This window comes from Harpia harpyja, chromosome 13 (assembly GCF_026419915.1).
Source record: "Harpia harpyja isolate bHarHar1 chromosome 13, bHarHar1 primary haplotype, whole genome shotgun sequence".
Lineage (NCBI taxonomy): Eukaryota > Metazoa > Chordata > Aves > Accipitriformes > Accipitridae > Harpia > Harpia harpyja.
Window position 1 is genome coordinate 38,108,716 of NC_068952.1, and position 18,943 is coordinate 38,127,658.

The following is an 18,943-nucleotide window of genomic DNA, read 5'->3' on the forward strand; positions in this document are numbered from 1 at the left end:
AGAAGAGGAAGAACAAAGAGCCAGGGATAACAGTTGCTTGTAAAGGAAGGAGGAAAAGAAAGAAAGATATATGACCTTATATTATCTAATTCTCCTAGCAAGTGTATACTAACTGGTATTTGTGTCGGTGACTCCTATTCGGTCATGTTAGAACATGGCTTGAATAAAATAAGAAACTGCGCTGTATGTCTGTTTTAACAAGTGCCAAGCCAAGTGATTTACAAGAAAGTTTCAGCTCCTCATACCTGCATTGGCATTTTGCAAGATTCTTGCCAGATGCCACACACTGATGGTTCTTTGCCACCCTCCATCTGAGAGGCAACAGCATTTCATGCTGTCTTTTGTCAGAACCTTCAAGAGTATCTCAGTATTGAACTTGGTTTTTCTTTACACCTTGTAGATGAAGAGTTCAGTCATCCTGGCACTGAGGCATTGCTCTGCACAGGGAAGTTTGGCAAGATGAACGGGGAAGGAAGAAGAGCAGAGGCATATTCATTAAAGAGAAAAAAAACCCACCAAAACGTGCCTTAGATGATGTCACACATGTCATACCTCATACACTTTAACTAAGCACTGTAGTGCTGTAACCATCAGTCATTCCTGTTCCTGCAGTTCCATCTGCAGCTGGAGACATTTGTGACTATTTGTGCACGACTTGTGAGAATAGGACCTCTCTGGACCCCTTCTGACATAGTTCAACTTTGCAGGGTAAATATTGTTCTTAACTCTTCAAGCTACATGAAAACTGTTGAAAGCGACATGGTGAAAGCAAGGCTTGGACCTGCTGGGACTATCAAATAATGTGTTGCACTGGACTCAGTGAAAAAACACATGAATAATTTGCCCCCCCCTGCAGCAGGAGCTAGATTTGACATTACTGTAGTGCTTCTGACATTCCTATAGCTAGGGACTGCTACCGGGAAAGCTGGGCTTGCTGCCGGCTCCACTGCAGAAACGACCACCCACACATGGTGTTGAAAGAAGGCTACTTGAAGAACAGATGACAGAGCAACTGGTTCCCGCTCACCCAACTCATGTATGCCAGCACAAAGTCAAGTGGCATTCAAATTGAAGTATGCTAGCTTTTAAAGATAACGCCACAGGGTGAACAGAAGGTAACCACAAAGAGATGGGTTGTGAGTGTGCTCACTGCTTCATGGAGAATCATACACCCTTCCTGAACTTATTTCGATCTCTTGAGCGTGGCACACAGTGAGCTCAGGATCTGTGGGATCCAAATGCTTCCCATTTCAGCGTAGGCAGCAGGAAATCAGTCTCCTGTAGCACAGTCTTCACAGTGTTCATCAGACTCTTGGTATCAGGGCTTCTTCTCCCCGTCTGCATCACTACAGACTGCATGTGCTGGCCTTGCTGACCGACTGCCTGTCTCGGGAGCTTTAAACGCAGGCATTTCTTGGTAGCAACAGCACCGTGGTCCTGGATTTCCATGACCGACTGCGTGTTCATTTAAAGCAAATCCTGAGCCCTTCAAATGACTTTGGGGGGGGGGGGGAGGCTGAGCCACAGCCTGACCTCGCAAAACAGGTCTCCGTCTCGCTTCCAAAGCGACGACGCTCAGCCATTCGGTACAAGAGAGCGAACTTGTGCGATTAGATGCCAGCTGGGTTGGCTTCTGGAGAGCAGGACGAGGAGTGCCAGCGCCCGCGCCTTACGGGAAACACCAGCAGAGAGGGCAAGGGACGGGGTTCCGAGGCCGCGGTTTTGCCCGGCAGACGTCGTACCTGCCAGCGCTCGCCGCGCCGCATCCTCGCCCCGCTTTCGTGTGCGCAGCACGGCGAGGGGCCGGCTCCGACCTCCGCGGCGTCCCCGGGGCCCGCTCCCGGCCGCGACGGGCACCCTCGCCCCGGCGCCGGCCGCCGGCTCCTCGGCCGGGGGAGGGCGGGCACCGCGCCCGTCCCCGCCGCCGGGGCGAGGGACGAGGCGAGGGCTGGCCCCCCCCCTCGCCCCGGGCAGGGGCCGCCCCCGCGCGGGGCGGAGGGAGCGCGGGGGCGCCGGCTCCTCTCCACCTCCCCGGGAGGTGGTCCCGGCGCTGCCCGGAGCCGCAGCCCTCTTCTCTTCCCTCCCTCCCCCGTCCCCACCTCTCCTCCAAAACCGCAGGGGCCGCCGCGGCCCCGCCGCACTCGCTCCGCCGCCAGCCGCGGAGCGGGGCGGGCGGCCCTCGCCGCAGGCACGGCCCGGAGCGGGAGCAGCCCCGCCGCCTCCCCGCCGCCCCCCCGTTGCCATGGCCGGTGTCGCGGCCCAGCGTTGACGATGCTGCTGGGCGCCCCGCGGGCGGGCGGCTGGGATCGCGGCCGGGTGGGCGAGAGGCTGCAGGCGGCCCTGGCCGGCCTCCAGGAGCTCCAGGTGCTGCGGGAGAAGCAGCGGGAGCTGGTGCGGGCCGCCCTGGCCATGCCGCAGCGGCCGGCGGCGGGCGGAGGAGCGCAGCCCCTGGCCGCCCACGGCAAGGAGCACCGGCTGGAGGCCACCCTCACCGCCCTGAAGGAGCAGCTGGTAAGGGACGGGGGGACGGGACGCCCCGCCGCCCCCCGCGGGGCCCGTTTCCCGCCTCCGGGGGTCCTGTGAGGCGGCGGGCGGGAGGGGAGCGCCGCCGGGCCGGGCCGACACCCGGCTCCGCCGCCGGAGCCGTCTCGGAGCCGAGAGCAGTCAGGGGGCCGCGGCCGCTCCCCCCGCCCCGCCGGCGGCCGTTCCGCCGCGGGCAGGTGCGGGCGGAGGGGCCCGGGGTTGCTCGTTGGGGCTCGCTGCGGGCACCGCGGCCGCCGCCGCCGCTGTAACGGTCGCTTCTTTTCCTCAGGCGGGGCCCACCTGGGCGCGCATTCCCCCGGCCGAAACGCGCAGCGCTGGCGGAGGGCTCGGTGCCAGGCGCAGCGCTGAGGAGAAGTCGTTACCCGGCGTGGCTCGTCCGTCGGGGCCGAGGCGCAGGAGATGGCTAACTTCGGCCATACCTGTGTCGCCCTTGCCAGCGCTCGGCCCTTAATGGCAGTAGCCTTTTGAACAGGGGGTGGACACACGCAGTGTGAGATGCGCTTAAATAGGCTGAGCGCCCAGGGGTTTGGTGCGTACACCTCTGTGTGTGTGCCCCTCTGTACATACACCTGTGTACGTACACCTCTGTGCACCCGTGCAGTTGTGTGCCGGTGGGAGTCAATCCGGCAGGAGGGGGTTCCTGAGCCAGGAGTACTTTGTTCTTGCCATGGATTGTGTGATCAGAAGAGAAGAATAACTGAATGCCAGGCCTTGTATTTGAAGCGTCACGCCGGCCGCTTGCACGGGTTCTTTGGGAAAGGAAAAAAAAAAATCTGACTTGTGGCTGAAATGAGTTTCATAGGTGAGACAACAATCAAAGGGTAAAGGGCTTTAATCTCTAGTATGGGCAATTACACACTTCGGTGACTCGGGCTTAATTCAGAGCCCTTTCCCTCCCTGTACTGGTGCAAGGCTTGGCCACCAGTTACCAATCAGGTGTGAAAAGAGCACGGTTATTCGGTCCCCGGAGGCAGCTTTATCAGGCAGTATCTGGGAATAAAATTGGCTTTAACCTTCAGGGATACCTAGCCACCACATGTGAAAACACAGCAGCGGGCATATCTTGATTAAAGTAAAAAATGCAGGACAAGTGGACTGCCAACCACTTGATTACCTGTCATTGATAATTTTAACTAATGGCTCTACTTTATTTCTTTCTTTTTTTAACTAAACAAAGGAATTGAAGGCATTTATTTCGTGTCTGGGACCACTGGGTTAACAGAAACACCCAATGACCTCTGGCCATAGTGACTGTTCTTTTTTCATGTCAGCTGTTGTGCTTTAATTACTCATTTGTTTATATATTTTTCGAATAAAATAAGGAAATAGAAGAGTAGCTTGTCAGGACTTTACTGACACCTTGCAAGTCTTTCCAAGGATGTGGGAGAAACTGGCCATTAAAATGGGAGGAAAAATTGGCCTTAATTGCTGCCCTTAGAAATGAAGGAGCCGGGAGGACGAGAGTAACTCAGCACACGGCCGGAGAGGGATGGATTTGGCCAGTAGGTGCCAGTGCGATTATGGGCAACGTGTCTGCTGGGGGTGCCTGGGAGGGAAGTGTTCAAAACGCTTGAGAGGGATGACTCAGAACTACACAAATCCAGGGGAAGGTTGGTTCTTCAGCAAAAATGCAGTTGTGCGAATGCGTAGAGTAGTGATACAAAGCTCTTCCGATTGACCCGTGGCTGCTGGAAGCTTTTCAGAGTGGCGTACCTGATACCTTTATTGGTTTCTTCCCCTGCAAATTGCAGACATATATTTGAGTAGAGGTGCATACCTCAAAGCTGCTCAATAGCAAAGTAAACCCAGTTGAAAACAGGCTTTTCACAGTCCTGTTAGAAGTAGTCCACAGATCCTACGAACTCAGCGACCACAGGCTGAAAACTGTTTCTCAGTGACTCATGAGCAGCTTATTGCACTCAAAACCCTTGAAAATTTGTGATCACAGGAAATTAAGTTAAAACTAAAACAACAGAAAATGCAAAGCACAGCATTGCTCAGGGAGTGTTACTTCTTCATCGTTCTTGTTCTTGGCCCATGGACGATCGCATATGTTATTGCTGCTCTATAAGCTTTCAGATTGAGAAACTCATTAACAATGTAAATGCAGCTTTGCCTTGCAGTGTATCTTGATCCAAGTTTCAGGTAGGGCTGTAGCCTTGGGCTTTAGCGTGGACATGGTTTAATTCATTAAAAGTTTGGTCCTTGCACTTTAGAATGGGGAAGGTGTATCAGCTGGAGCTGGCTCAAGGCATCTCAGCGATGGAAACGAGGCAGATAAAGAGTCAAGCCAGGCATCTTCTGTAATGGTGAGGTGAGAACAGAAGAGCAGAGGCAGTGCCCTTAAGGAGTCAAGTGCCTCTAGCGGGAATGAGTAGAGCAGAGCCAGAGCCATCAAATGCTGTAGGGACTACGTGTGGATGCCACTCCAGCATCCCCAGTCTCTTCCCCAACAACAGGTACCAGCGACAGCCAGCAGCTGGCCTTTACAGCAGTCCGCTGTAGGCAGCAAGGCTGCAGGCTTTCTGCTGCCCTTAGCAGTCACGTCCTTTTTTGCCTGAGCCAGTGGCTTTTTTTGGTGGCCAGGGGCTTGTCTGGCAGCTGTACGGTGCAGGCAGGATCAAGTCTCTGTAGCAGCAGAGAAGCAGAGTTAAGTGATGCCATCTACTGTCAGTGATCCCAAAGGTGCTAAACTAGTCCCTTGGCCAAATGATATGATGGTGACATAGAGGGAAAAGAAGAGGTGCAAATTCAGGCTAATACAAAGAAAGAAATCTGTGACACTTTCACTGTCAAAGCAGATGGATATCTAAGGCTGCAGCATCCAGTATTTTCTCAGCTGTTTCCTCAGAGAACAAATTTATAAAAATTGGTTGATTTGTTTTGAATCCAATGATTTTGTTTTGCAAGCTTTCAGGTGGCTCATGATGTTGTAAGAATGTGAGAAGGGACACATTATACTGAAGAGAAAAAAAAAAACAACAACACTTGGTACCCTGCATTTTGCACAGATTTTTTTTCCCCCCTTTAGATAGTTTTAAATAGAAGAAAACATCTCATCAACCAGGGATTTTTTAAATTTTTTTTTAAATATTAAACTAAGTTAAAGGTTTTTTTCAACTGAGGAAGAGGTGCTTCCAGAAGGAATTCACCTCACTGTAGAATAAGGGTCTGGGATAGGTGAGATTAATTTTCCTCTGAAACTGGCTGCTTTGCACCATCAGTTACAAAAAGACCCAAGGGTGAATAGATTTTAGATGTGCACAGCTAGATGAGATTAATGCTATCTTTTGTCCATTCCAAAATCCAGTTGGATTAGTAAAATTATCAGGTGCTAATCTACAACCAATAAATGTCAACCCCCCCTTTAACTGAAGAGGTTAATAGCTGAGAAGAATAGTCAAGTATGACCAGTGGGTTTTGGTGCCTTGATGTGGGGTGCCGATTTGCATTGACTTAAAGGAACCTGCTTTTCAGAGAGTGTTCTTCTTTCTGAAAAGTGAGTGTTATGACGAGATCCCACATTTGGCTCCCCAAAACTGTAGGCCATTGATAGTACAAGTTGATTTGGAAAGTCTGGTCCTGCATTGTGCAGCGTACAGAAGTCTTCACAGCTGCATTGCCCAAAGCAAACAGATGGTTTCACCTGCAAGGTTTAGTCTCATGTAAAATTAATGTTGTGAATTGAGAAAGAGTGTGTTTAGGGTTTATTGTTCTGGGTGCTGCTTAGTGTGGTTATTAGAGCAATAACAACCTCAAGCAAACACACTGGAAAAGTAATCCTTATCCAAATGGTTTGAGGAATGCTTCTCGCCTTGGAGTGCAGAAGGAGTTAACTGAAAGATCAAAGCTACGAAGTCTGCCGGAAACATGAAAACCCAATGGTGTGAGACACCATAAAAGGGTTAAAAACGATGATGTAAATCGTGTGTTGGTTAAAATGCTGTGAAAGCGCAGACAGAACCTGGAGGTATAATAAATAATCTTTGAATACCTGAGAGCCTTGTGGCCTCTCTGTCATTAATCAGAAACCACAGACTGAGGGATTGGCTGGCAAAACATTAATCATTAAGCAATTAATTCCAGCCGAGAAAACAAAACTTTGTGATTTCCTGAGTAGGTGGGATTGAAGGAGGCACGGCATGTTTCTGCTTTTTCCCCATAAAGGAAATAAAGAAGTACTGAGGAGGTCATACATTCATCATTCAGATGGGATAGAAAATCTCCTTTATTATCCAGTTCTTTCCTTCCTTTTTGTTTATATGAAAGAGGAAGAGGGAAAATCACCACGGGTTTTCCTAGGAAGCAGTAGTGAGCCTCTTGAGCTTAAGCCTTCCTAGATGTGTGACACTGACAAAAAGGGGCTTTACTTCTTGTGTCTTATGTGTTCCTCCAGTTCTCCATAAAAGCACACTAGAAATACTTTTTTCATTCATCTCAGCAGCATCACCAGCTGTAACAGTTGTCTTATGAGACTCGGGACATCTGTCTTTTTTCCTTGAATCCCAGTATCTAATCATTTACCGATTGCCTTAGGACCTTAGCTTTCCTTGCTTTTAGTATTTATAGCTAAGGAGAAACCTAAAAATGCAAATATTAAAAGCTGAATTATCCGAACACAAGGAAGCTGGAGTTGAAAATGTGTACATACTAATTTTGATTTTCTGCATGTCATTTAATTTTGCAGATACTTTAATTAGCTCAAGGGACCTAGATTACTTTTTTTTCATATTTGGGGCTGGAAATGCTGCTGGAACTGCCACTTGTATTTTTAAATCTGAAACGTACACATAAAGAAGAATCTTAGTCATGTTTTTCTCTCCATTACCGAGTGGAAACCCAGCCCCTTGCGGTCTGTGAGCACAACTTTACAACCAACTTCAAGAGACCACCTTTCTGTAAAGTGCTGTTGGATGGATGGTGAGGTGTGGTATAATTAGAAGCTGCCTAAATAAGGACTGGGCCTAGATAATTTGCCAAGTGCCACGTGAGAAGTTTGTGACGGAAACCAGCCGTGGTTGTTTGGCCGGTACCTAACGCCTGGCCATCTGCCTCGCCAAGCTGACGGCACAAACCCTGGGGGAGCAACTGCGGGAGCTGTTAGCTGAGATCAGCCCGGTCAGTGATCGCAGTAGGCAGAGGACCTTGTTGCTGGCTTCTGAAGGATTATTCACAAGCTTGAGACCCCATTTATTTTAAACAGTCATTTTCACAGCAGTATTCAAATACCACCTTCTCCTTGCATAAAATGTGTGGAAATATCTAGCCACGAGACATGCAGGGAAAACTTTCAGCAGAGTAGGTGTCGCAATTCATGCAGTGTAGCCTTTCAACTATAAAGACGTGTCATCAAAGCCAAGGGTTTTACAGAAATGAGTATGCTGCCTTTACTTTGTGTGGCAATAAGGTACCTTTACATACAGCGGTTTCCTTTCATCAGGCGGCATCTTACAGTTCATGCAGACAGTCCATAACGTTTATCTTATCCTCTGCTCAGAGGCAGTGTATGGCAAAATGCAGTGCATATATTAGTATGTTAATTAGTTAAAACATTGCCATCCACTTTAAAGGTACAGTTCCTGCCATAGGTGTAACAAAACCCCCAAAGTTTTAAAACAGGTATATTCACTATGAAAAGTTTTGAGAACATGTTCAGCTGGGCAGAAGACAATATATACCGAAAACCAGAATGTTTTGTACTTGTCAGTCTCATTACAGAGAGCCAATTGCAACAGTCCCTAGCTAAGCAGAACACCATGAGAGCAGAATCTGTCCGGCACAGATGGCCTGAATTCATGCATTGCTGCTGAGATTCTAACTATGATTATTCTTCATTTCCTCCTTCTTCCCTCGACTTGTGAATTAGTCTCGTTTGAGGAGACAGGATGTCGGCTTGAAAAGCCACCTGGATCAGCTAGATCAGCGAATAAGTGAGCTGAAATTGGACGTCAGTAAGACCTCCAGTGAATACTTGGATAGTGACAGCCGGCCCAGCTCAGGTAACGTGCACTTGGTCGTTTATTCCCAGGGTTGTGGTGCTAGGAGAACTGAAGGGTGTCAGCTGCTAAGCAAAACTCTCTGTATTGTTTGGTCAGAAACGGTGCGCCATGGCTGAGGTGGAGAGTAGTCATCTGGCGCAGAGCACACTCACAGAGCTGGTGGGAATTTTCCTGATTTAGTTGGAAAATGCTTATTGACTCAAACGGTATTTTCTTCTGGATTTTTTTTTATTTTAAAATGGACATTTTAGCCACAAATGGAAGGAGGAGGAGACAGATTTATTAATTTGTATATCCACCTTGTCCAGTGCAGAATGACCATTGGCAAAGTGGCTAGAGTACTTACTAGAAGTGAATGAGACCAACGTCCATGTCAGTGCTCTGCTTGAATCCAAGAAGTGTCCTGAACCTTGCTAAGGCTTTGAAGATTTGGCAGTGCTCTGGCCAAATGAATGTTTGATCATTTACATAAAAATGAAACAGCTCTATTAAAAGACACTGAGAAAAAACACCCCAACAGTTTGTTGACTAACGCTCTCATGGACAGAAAGAGATTGAGTTTCAGGTTTCTGGTCTGGTTCACAGAGAGCGCTGTACTACAGGCTTTTATAGCTAGGATGTCTGTTAAAACCAGTTTCTGTTATCTAGTCTGGGACAATGGGAATATTGCTTTTTAAACAGAATTAAGTCTTTAGTGAGACAAGGAAAGAATTTTTTTATTTACAGCATATGCATTTGCAGCCTGGTACTCAGAGTGGATATACGAAGTGCAAGTTTCTGTTGAGTGTCTAAATTCAGGAGTGTGTGCTTAGGCCCATGCATGCAGTTCAAAAGGAAACAGCTTCCTTTTCTGTTTGCTTTATATAGAGAGGAATAAGAAAAATTCCTATCTTGAATTTATACGAGCCTTTTTTAATACTTCCATAATTAATTGGCAATGATCGCAAGACCTGGAGAGGGAAGATAGCCTCTGTTCTCTGCCCTTAGACATTCCAGCTATCACAGACTTGGCAGCTCTGATCACAGGCTAGTTTTACTCTACTTTCCCATCCAAGCTGTGCTTGTATGCACCTAGCACAAGTTACAACAGCATAAGATGGCCCTGTTTTACACCAGTTGCATAATAGTCCCCAAAGACGTTCTCCAGTGAAGAATTGGGCGTGATGGTGCTGCACTTCACCCCAACCCAGCCTCAGAACTAAGCATGCATGTGCGTGCCAAGCTGGCTCAGGGCCTAAGTAAATACGCAGAAGCCCAATAAAAGGTGGTTGAATTAGAGTATACCTCTGCTAAAGTTACCCAAATAAATGATCGTAAATTTAGGCCTGTGGCACATAACAAAGAAGATTGATTTTATTCTTTGCATTTTTCTTCTACAGAGCATGTTTAGTTACTGTAAATAAGAAATATCTTCCTATTTATTTTAACTCTGCAGGCTTCTATGACCTGAGCGACGGTGGTTCTTGCTCGCTCTCCAATTCTTGTACCTCTGTGTACAGCGAGTCCATCTCCTCCTCCCACACCAGTCTCTTGCCCGGCTCTCAACACCCTAAAGCAAGGCTCAGTGTGTTTGATTACCGACCCAAGTCTGCAGACGAAACTACTGTGCACACCACCAGCTTCCAACAGCAGGGAACCTATGTCAGTGATGGATGTCGGATTACGGCTAGCACAGACGTTTCTGGGACTCCTGCCAGGTCCCGACCGAGGCCAGTTTCCACAGGTAATCGACTGCAGAACTGGATACTCATTCAAGAGAAGGGCAGAATCCTGGTTATTACTTTTAGGACCTAATATACCAATGTGTAACCAATACATAGCACTCATTTTCCATACACAAGGTGGGAATTAATCAAAACCACAGAGCCAAACCGTTTCCTGTTCAACTTTCACTTTGTCCATACTTGGATACTTTTAAACAATAACAAGTATGAGGACATATGCATTTAGATTTGGAAGAATATTTAAGTGCATGAGATAAAATTGTAATGAATGTTGAGATACTTTTTTTAACTTACCTACTTGGGAAATCAGAAAAATTGCAGTATTTGAAACACCTTGTGTGAAGATGCAGGGATGTATGAAAAATGCAAGGGGAGTTCAAAATTAGAGGTGCTGCATTGTACTGAGAAAGATTTTACAGAAATCTAAGGAGAAAAAGACGCTTCCAGACTTAGTGCCTGTTTTCTCAGTCTGTTGTAAAATGAGTATGATAATACTTACATATACCTTGCTGTAGTTATTCAAATCAATGTGGACTCAGACGACACTCTTGTTCATAATTTGTTACATACAGTTAGGGATACGAGACACCAAAAGTTAATTGACTGTCTAGGAACCAGTCATGAGCCTAATAGTGGATCAACCATGACTTTGCATCATACCTTTAGACAAAATGGACAAGTCCATTAATATTCCAAATCTCTTGTTTAGCCGTCTGTGAAGTGACATCATATCACTTCTTATTTTGGGTCCTTCCATGGCCTCAGAGCAATCTTGTGTTAGTTCATATGGTGACCCAGCCACATGTGTGACAGTTCCATTATAGAAACAGGGAAGCCGTAGGGAACATCATTTCGAGTACCGTGTTACTCTGGAGTCATTCCCACAGTTTCTTGACCTGAGCTAGCTCACCTCTAGCTTGCTTGGAGCAGAAGCAAAGACCGCCTGTTCTGTACCTATCTGTGCAGACACACCTGAAGCGATGGTGCTAAATAATAGCATAAAAGCAAAGTCTTCTCAAGGCTTCTCAGAGGCTGGGGATGGAGCTGAGCTTAATGATCTGTGGCTTCCATGTTCAGATGACAGACTTCTTGTTTTATCAGAAACTTTCCTGCCCTGCAACATTTTGCTAAGACCCCCAGGGCTTGACGGGTTTTTGGATATGGAGACAGACTAGCAGAAAAAGGGATAGCTGATGTTAAGTAAGGGTGCAGGAATGAGGCTACAGACCTCCTTCGGTCCTCCTTCCTTTTTCCACCACCACCGCCTCCCTTCTTCCTGGCTACAGCCTCTTACTTCCTCCAGTGTGAGAAGCATAAGTAGTGGGGTAGTAGTGGGTGTAGCCTTGAAGAAACAATGCTCGCAAAGTTGACCACATTGCAGGAAGTGAGGCAAGATTTTACTTCAGAAAAGCATCATTTGGAGAGGGGAAGAAATGTCTCTTTTCCTCTCCTTAGCTTGTCCCCGCAGGTAGCTGCAGGTACAAACCAATTGCCTTTTCTTTCAGTGGCAAGCGGAAAGCTTGCTGAGACACCACAAGCACAGCATTCTTTTGACACCTGCCTGGTCTGTTTGCACAAGAGAGCACCACTACACGCTGCCAACAATTTCCTAAAGAATTTTCATTATGAAAATACGTTGTTTGAGAAATCATCATCCCAACCTTTGCTGTAGCAGGTCTAAGTGCCTTAGGTAGGACGCTGCAGACAATGCCAAATTTCGAAGTCTTTCAAAAGCTTCCTGTCACAGGACAGAAAGAGTCACTGTAAGTGAAATATGTGGTTGGATTTGATGGTTGGGTTTCCTGGTAGCATGAAGCAGCCAGGAAATCAGTTCCCTGAGGATTTGTTGGCACTGAAGACTGCACTGTTGTACAGAGAAATCCACGCTAGCTGCAGATGGTTCCAGTACTCTTGGTACCAGAGGTAACACAGCACTGTAGCACTCTATCGGATGACTTCTTTGGGTGGAACAGTCTTGCTTCACACAAGAACACAGCCTGTCCTCTCAGTGCACAGGAGATGCTCCTGAGAGGAAGGTGCAGCAGTCAAGTGTAACTTACAGCAACCTTGACAGTACTCTGAAATTTAAGAGATCTGAATTGGTGGCCACAAATGCCGTCTTCATGAGCCTCCCATCTGCCTGAGTAGTTACCCTTAGATTTTTTTTCTCTCTCAAAGTAAAGATTCTTTAGTCCATTCTTCTATGTCCTTAAGGTTGATTTTTAAAAAATCTACACAAAGAATTATGGCATTCCTGATTTTCTGCCTTTTAATAAAACCTCTCAATATTTCATTCTGGAATTAAATACTCTAAGAAGTTATTTACTTGAGATGAGACTGGTAATGTTATCAAATGAAATGAAAGATCTGGTTAGGAGGTTTCATTGGATTTGGGGTTAAGGAAAAGTAGAATCATGTCACTCTGGCCTATGGGACATGTGAGTCTTAATGGCTCTCCCATGCATGTTGAGTGTTTCTGTTTACTAATGCCTTACTAAACCAAGATGCAAAAGAATAAAAAACTACAGCTTCCAGCATTTAAGAGGTTAAGAAACACTATAACCTAGAGTCTGCTTAAGTCCTCTTAAAGCAGGTGGTTGAGTGCTATGGATTTTTCCAGGACACATGATATAAAAGGGTTGGAGGAAAAGCTGGAATTCATATTTAACTACTTTAAAAAAAAAAAAAACATTGGCTCTGCATGCTGGAAATTTCATGAATTTCTGAGTTATAGTCATATATCCAGAGGAAGTCCTTATCCTATCCTGGGGGGAAAGTGTTCGAAAACTGTATCTGTTGTATTGGATAATTCTAGGTGACATTCAGCTTCAGACGTTCTAGTTGTTGGATTCACTTTTTATCTCTGTTAAGAAATAAAAATGATCCCTTATTTTTGTTTAGTTGGTTGGGTTCCTCTTGGTCTGTGACATTCTGGAACATTTTTATATATGCACAGATTTACTTTCATCCAAGTAGCACAGTTTAAATTCCCTGCAAGGGCATGAGTTTTATTATTGGCATTGAAAGCCATTCTAATCTCCGTTATGCTCAGGTGAATAAAAGCCTTGGAGTAAGTCAGAGATCTTGGAGGACTGAGACTATTTTCTTCATTCATGCTACTGATTTTAGTAAAAGCTAGCACATCCCTCTGAAATGGCACTTCTGGCGTAAGCCAGTTTGAATGTAATTGTCTGTGATTTAATTAGGTTATTTATTTTCATCCACTGTGTAGGTGACTTGGAAAGACTCATTCCAGCAGACGCTAGATTTCAGAAAGAGACAGATCCCAAATCCATGTTACCTCTGTGCCATGCCGGAGACATGCCCTTGCTCAGCGTGGACCCCAAATTCCAGAACGACTTGGTCTCCAAGAATGGCATCGACGTGTATCCTTACCCAAGCCCCCTTCATGCGGTGGCTTTACAAAGTCCCCTTTTCTCCCTGGTGGGGGCATCCCCAGAAGCAGACCTCCAGGCTCCTCCCAGCAAACCCATGCCTATAGCAGCAGGTCCCAGCTTGATTCGGACTAGGCCAACCGCTGAGGCCAAGCCAGGGGGTTACATCAATAAATTACTGCAGCTGACGAGATGCAAAGGGAACAATCGGGCTGATGCCAGTGAGTGGGTTTCAACAAAGAGCCAGCCAGCCACAATGCACCAGAGACTCATTATAACCCCTAGCGCGGGTGGAGTGAAAATTAACAGCAGCAGTAGCCAGCTGGAAAAACAAGTGAGTTCTCTGGAAAGTAACAAAGCTGAAGGGAAGCTGCAGAGGGAGGTGCCAGAGGGGGAATGTGCCAAGCAGCAGGAGACCATGCGCTGTGTGAATGAAGAACAGCCATCCACTCGGCCTGACGCAGAGCCATCAGCTGTGAATAGTTGCTATCTTGCCAAGGCAGCAGCAAGGGGCTCTCCTCTGGCAGAATCGACAGAGAGCAGCATGGAGTGCAGTTCATCCTGCTCGCAGCTGTGCCAGGAGGACTCCAGCCCGGGCACCTGGAACGCTAAAGCCATCCCACCCAGAAAGCTGCCCCTCAAAAGGTGCGGCAATGCCAAATTGGCTAACGCCGGGGGTCATGAGCGAGCGGCACGGGGTGAATTCGTTCATGCTCAGTTTGTCCCCGCAGAATCCCACCAAGTCCGGGTCAAGTTTGCCAGCTCCAAAACAAAGGCGGTGAAGATAAAGAGGAGGAACAGTGAAAAGGCACTACGGCCTGGGAAGCAAGCCTTTTGCATGGAGAAGGCGAGAGGGTCCCATGGGGCTGCTAGGCTGCCTGCGGAGTGGAATCAGCCCCAAAAACCACATGGAGCGAAGAGCCTCGCGCGGAGACCTTCGTATTCTGGTGACGTGACCGGCAGGTCGTGCTCAGAGTCTAGCCTGTTCCCAGTGCAGGTAAGGCTCCCCACAGTGCCACCTGGGCCGGAGCTTTACAGAACCTCTGCCAACGCACTGTATTCCCTCGAAGCAGCTTGCGCAGACACAGCCAACAAGAAGAAGCAGCGCAAGTGGCAGTCCACAGTGGAGATCTCTGCCAAGGCCCACCTGGCCAGCCTCTCGAGTAGCTTTGGCCCAGGAGCACCGAGGCAGCCAGCGAGGAGAGCTGGCGTCTTGCGCACTGTCAGCGTGAGGGCTCGCCCCAAGAGCCAGCGCCACGGAGCTTATGCCAAAAGCGAGTCAGACCACTCCGAGTACTCTGCAGAGTGCGCTTCCCTCTTTCACTCCACCATCGCAGAGACCAGCGAAGGGGAGGTCAGCGATTTCACGGCTAACCGTTTCGGGGACAGCGAGTCCAGTGAAAGCGATTCAGATGGCAGCAGTAACAGCAGCAGCCTTGCCCTTGACTATGACGAGGGGGATGAAAGTGAGCTGATTTGGCCCGAAGGTTCGGTCAGACAATCGGGGACTGTCCAGGCCTCTTCCAAGCCTCTTCCCCCAGTGCCCAAAATCTGTCGCATCAAAGCTTCAAAAGCACTGAAGAAGAAGATTAGGAGATTCCAACCTGCCTCTCTGAAGGTCATGACCATGGTTTAAGGGAGAGCAAGCATCTGTTTCTTACAGTGAGACATCCTGCTGGCTCTCATTAGCAAAACAAGAGAACCCGTGGGCAGAGAAAAGGACTTGCTTAAAGGAACTGTGAATAACCCCTGAATCAACACAAGGGATCTTGTTTGTTAATGCCTGGACATAAGTGTCACTGTATCTAATTTCCTCTTTTGCCATTTATTCTGTAAATATGGATCTGTGTATATTGTGTGCTGCCTTTTTTTACTATGCAGAGGGGTCGCCATGGTGAAAATGAAAACAACCTCTGCCGTAAGATTTTACAGGCAGGCTCTTGATGGTTTGTTGACCAGATGCACCCACAGAATCAGTCCCAGACACAAAGGCTTCCCAAGAAGAGGGGCTCTTCCCAACTGCATATTTGGTAGCATCCCTCCCTCTTCTGAGGAATTATTTGCAGCCTGAAGCCTGCATTAACCATCCAGCTGTCACTGTGCTCATATGGAAAAGCTCTCTCAGTGCTCTCCATAGTTTTACTTTCTTTCAGATCAGCCATCCCATACCTTCTCCAAAACATCTGGAGGATGAGTCTGTTCTTCCATAAAAACATACTATGTTTAATCAAGAAGGTAAATGTATTTGTCAATGAGAACAAGACTTCAGTCTGTTTCCTGTTTTCAAAACTGAGAGTATAGGGATTTTTTTTCAAGCCGCCTCTTTATGATGTTCCATGTTATTGTTCATTTGTTGAATAGGTGAAAGAACATGTGCCACAGTGTGTGAATGGCTGGGACTGAGATTATAGCTTTGCCCCTGAAATTGCAAACCCAATAAACACTATTTAATGTACTTCTGAAAATTGTCCTTGTCTGATGTCTAACGAAAATTATTCTGAACTCTTAACGTCACGTGAGGAATGCAGAGGAGCTTTCTTTGGCAAAACAAGTCTGTGTTTTCATGATCGCTGTGCAGAGAGGTTTTTTTTTATTTTTCAGAGGGTTGCTACAGCTCAGTCAGAACCAGGGTCCTTTCAGCCTCTACCTCAGGAAACCTGCTTCAGCACCTGCTCCTAAATGAGTGAATTTAAAAACAGTATTTGTGTTGAGGACAGGGTAGTGTTTAACTGACTCACTTAAATTGATGCAATTTTGTCACAAGACACTCTTAATTTAAAATATGTATTTACGTATACATAATGTGGTTTTAATGCATTTGAGGGCACCTATGTGAAGCTTTGAATTGGTTGCTAAACTGATGAAGTGATTTTTTTGTGTTCAGACAGGCAGTCCTAATTCTTTCCTCCGAGCACAGCAATCTCGAAGCTGAGCTGAAGTTCACCCTGTGTTTACCAAAGAGCAGGTATTATCCTCCTACCCTGTTTCAGTGCCCAATCTGAATACATTCCTGGCCTAGGAGATGTAGGCATTACCTCATTCAGCCGAGTGTACTGGGTCTGAAACAAAAGGCAAGCGCTTTACAGAAACTGGGGTAAAAGAGTGCTTGTTTACTCCAAGCATTCATTAGCAAACAGAAGTATTGAAAGACTAAACTTTTAGCCAGTGCCTTCTATTCTTTGGAAGCTACGTTATGTTTTTAAACCCCTCTATTTTCAAATCATTTTTGGAAAATGAAGTAGAGAAAAGTAAAAGTTACATAAAGTTATTTAATTCAAGTATTCGAGCTACTGCATAACACCATCCTTACTAGGAAACTACTACATTTTAGCCAGTGGAATATGTTTAAACGTTTTTTCTTGGTCCTGAGAGTATTGGACGTAATCACTCTGGTAGGATTAATGGGAGAATTTCACAGGTCTGGCGGTGGTTTCTTGTTCAGCATGTCTAGCAACAGAGCAAACAAAATAGTGATTTATGCCTTGTTGACTTTCTACACCACAAAAGGATTCCTTTTCCCGTTTACACAAAAGGTTTCATTTGGGGGAGTGTGTCAAAAGTTACATATGAACCTCTAATCCATGGATTTTCTGTATTGGGGTGGGGTTTATTGGTTAGATAGGAATTCTGAGGGTGTTTTTTTCATGGGGGAGGAAATTGTTCCTTGCTAGAAAACTGCTCTGTGTAGGAGCATTCTGAAACCTGGTAAAAACCGCCACCCAGTAGCTCCCTGCCTTTTTATCAGAGTGAGCTCAAACAATAAGTTTGTGATCCCACAACTCAGTAAATCCCGCTTTAGGGCTGTTAATACTCTGTCAGAAATGTTGCCAGACACATGATGAAAGTGCTGATCCAGAATGAACTCGCACTGCCAATTCAAATAGAGAAAAATGATGACTTAATTTTGTACTGACAGGTTTTATGCCAGGTGAGGTATCACTGCCTCTACAGCTCACACTTTCTGCCAGGTCAGATAACGTCTCTCCTCCCAGAGCCCGCATAAAGCCAACATAAAAGCATAAAGCTGGCACAAACATCATCATCCTATGCCTTGGCTGATTTGACAGAAATACACGATTATGTGCCCACACTTGATCCAGGGGAAATCCGTGGTGCTGGAGAACCCCAGCAGTGCAGAGAACCTGCTGTTAAATGTTGAGGTATCACCATGTGCAGTGACGCTACTGAGCTGTGACTTTCTGGGGAGGGCTGAATGGGTGCTGCCACCCCTCCTTACTCCAGGACATTGGACCTTCTCCCTAGTACTGCCCCTTTGGAAACCCTGCTTTCCTCTTTGGAAACCCTGCTTTCCTCTGCTGGAGCAGAAACTGCCTTGGGACCGGAGCTCTGGGGCGGGGGGGAAGAAGTAGGACAGTGCAAAGCAGGGCAGGAGACTCGACAGTCCAGCTATACTGGCACCAAAAATAAGATTGTAGTTCAGTACACTGGTAAAAATTAGTATGTTCTGTTGGCATGTACACTGAGAATTTTGGTAACCAGATCCGAGTGTCATGCCTGTCGGTGCTCTGTCCATCAGAGACTACGGGCTAGCTCTGCTGACAGCACCCAGGAATACCTGCCTCCTAAGCAAACAGATCTGAAACATGTTTAAAATCAACAAATATCAATAAATACTCTGATGCACCATTCTTTTATACGTATATACTAAACATCACAAAACCAGCTTTCAGCTCCATATGAAGCCTCATAGTGAGAATAAGGGATGCCCAGCTTTACTCGTGGTCAAGGCAATACTAAATAGACATGTTCACTGTCTATTTTCCCTTCCAGAAGGAATCCACAAAATGTTTTTACCTTGCAGCGTCTTGTACTATAAAGGCCTAAGAGAATGCAAAAAATGTCAGTCGGTGATTCAGTTAGGAGTCTAGCACCAACCCTGATACGCTTTAGGAGTGAGAAGTTTAGCACTTTCACTGTGACTTGATTAGCAAGTGTATAGATCTGACGGCTGTTTCAGAACAGCTTTATGCAGCGTCTCTGTTGCAGGAGCTAACATCTGTCATCATCCTTCCGAGCTCTCCTGAATCAAACCATCCACTGCTGAAATCTATGCACCAGATCAGCAGTTTCCTTCTGTCAAAGGCAGACATTTACACTTCGGTGTAGGAGCAAATTGCTCCTAAACCACAAAGGAAAGAAAAGAAAGGAACAAAAGAGAGAATGGAAAGGGAATTAAGGAAGCTTTAAGAGCAATTTGCGGAATAGATCAGAACTATGATTTTTAAAACTTCAATAATCCTTTTATTGCTCTAATAATTTT

General features: G+C 46.6%; 1 protein-coding gene across 1 annotated transcript; it reads left to right on the forward strand.

Moving 5' to 3' along the window:
• Window positions 1–1,971: 1,971 nt before the first annotated feature.
• On the forward strand, window positions 1,972–16,117 carry DACT2 (dishevelled binding antagonist of beta catenin 2). The gene is made up of 4 exons (XM_052806432.1): window positions 1,972–2,511; window positions 8,411–8,543; window positions 9,979–10,266; window positions 13,500–16,117. The coding sequence occupies exons 1-4, from the start codon at window positions 2,272–2,274 to the stop codon at window positions 15,296–15,298; spliced, it is 2,460 nt and encodes an 819-aa protein (XP_052662392.1). The 5' UTR covers window positions 1,972–2,271; the 3' UTR covers window positions 15,299–16,117.
• The last annotated feature ends 2,826 nt before the right edge of the window (window positions 16,118–18,943 follow it).

What these genes read in the sequence shown, in the direction of transcription:
- DACT2 (XM_052806432.1), top strand. Translation starts at nt 2,272, where the DNA reads ATGCTGCTGGGCGCCCCGCGGGCGGGCGGCTGGGATCGCGGCCGGGTG. An exon ending in CCGCCCTGAAGGAGCAGCTG is followed by an intron (nt 2,512 to 8,410) that starts GTAAGGGACGGG and finishes CTTGTGAATTAG; the next exon opens with TCTCGTTTGAGGAGACAGGA. An exon ending in ACCGAGGCCAGTTTCCACAG is followed by an intron (nt 10,267 to 13,499) that starts GTAATCGACTGC and finishes TCCACTGTGTAG; the next exon opens with GTGACTTGGAAAGACTCATT.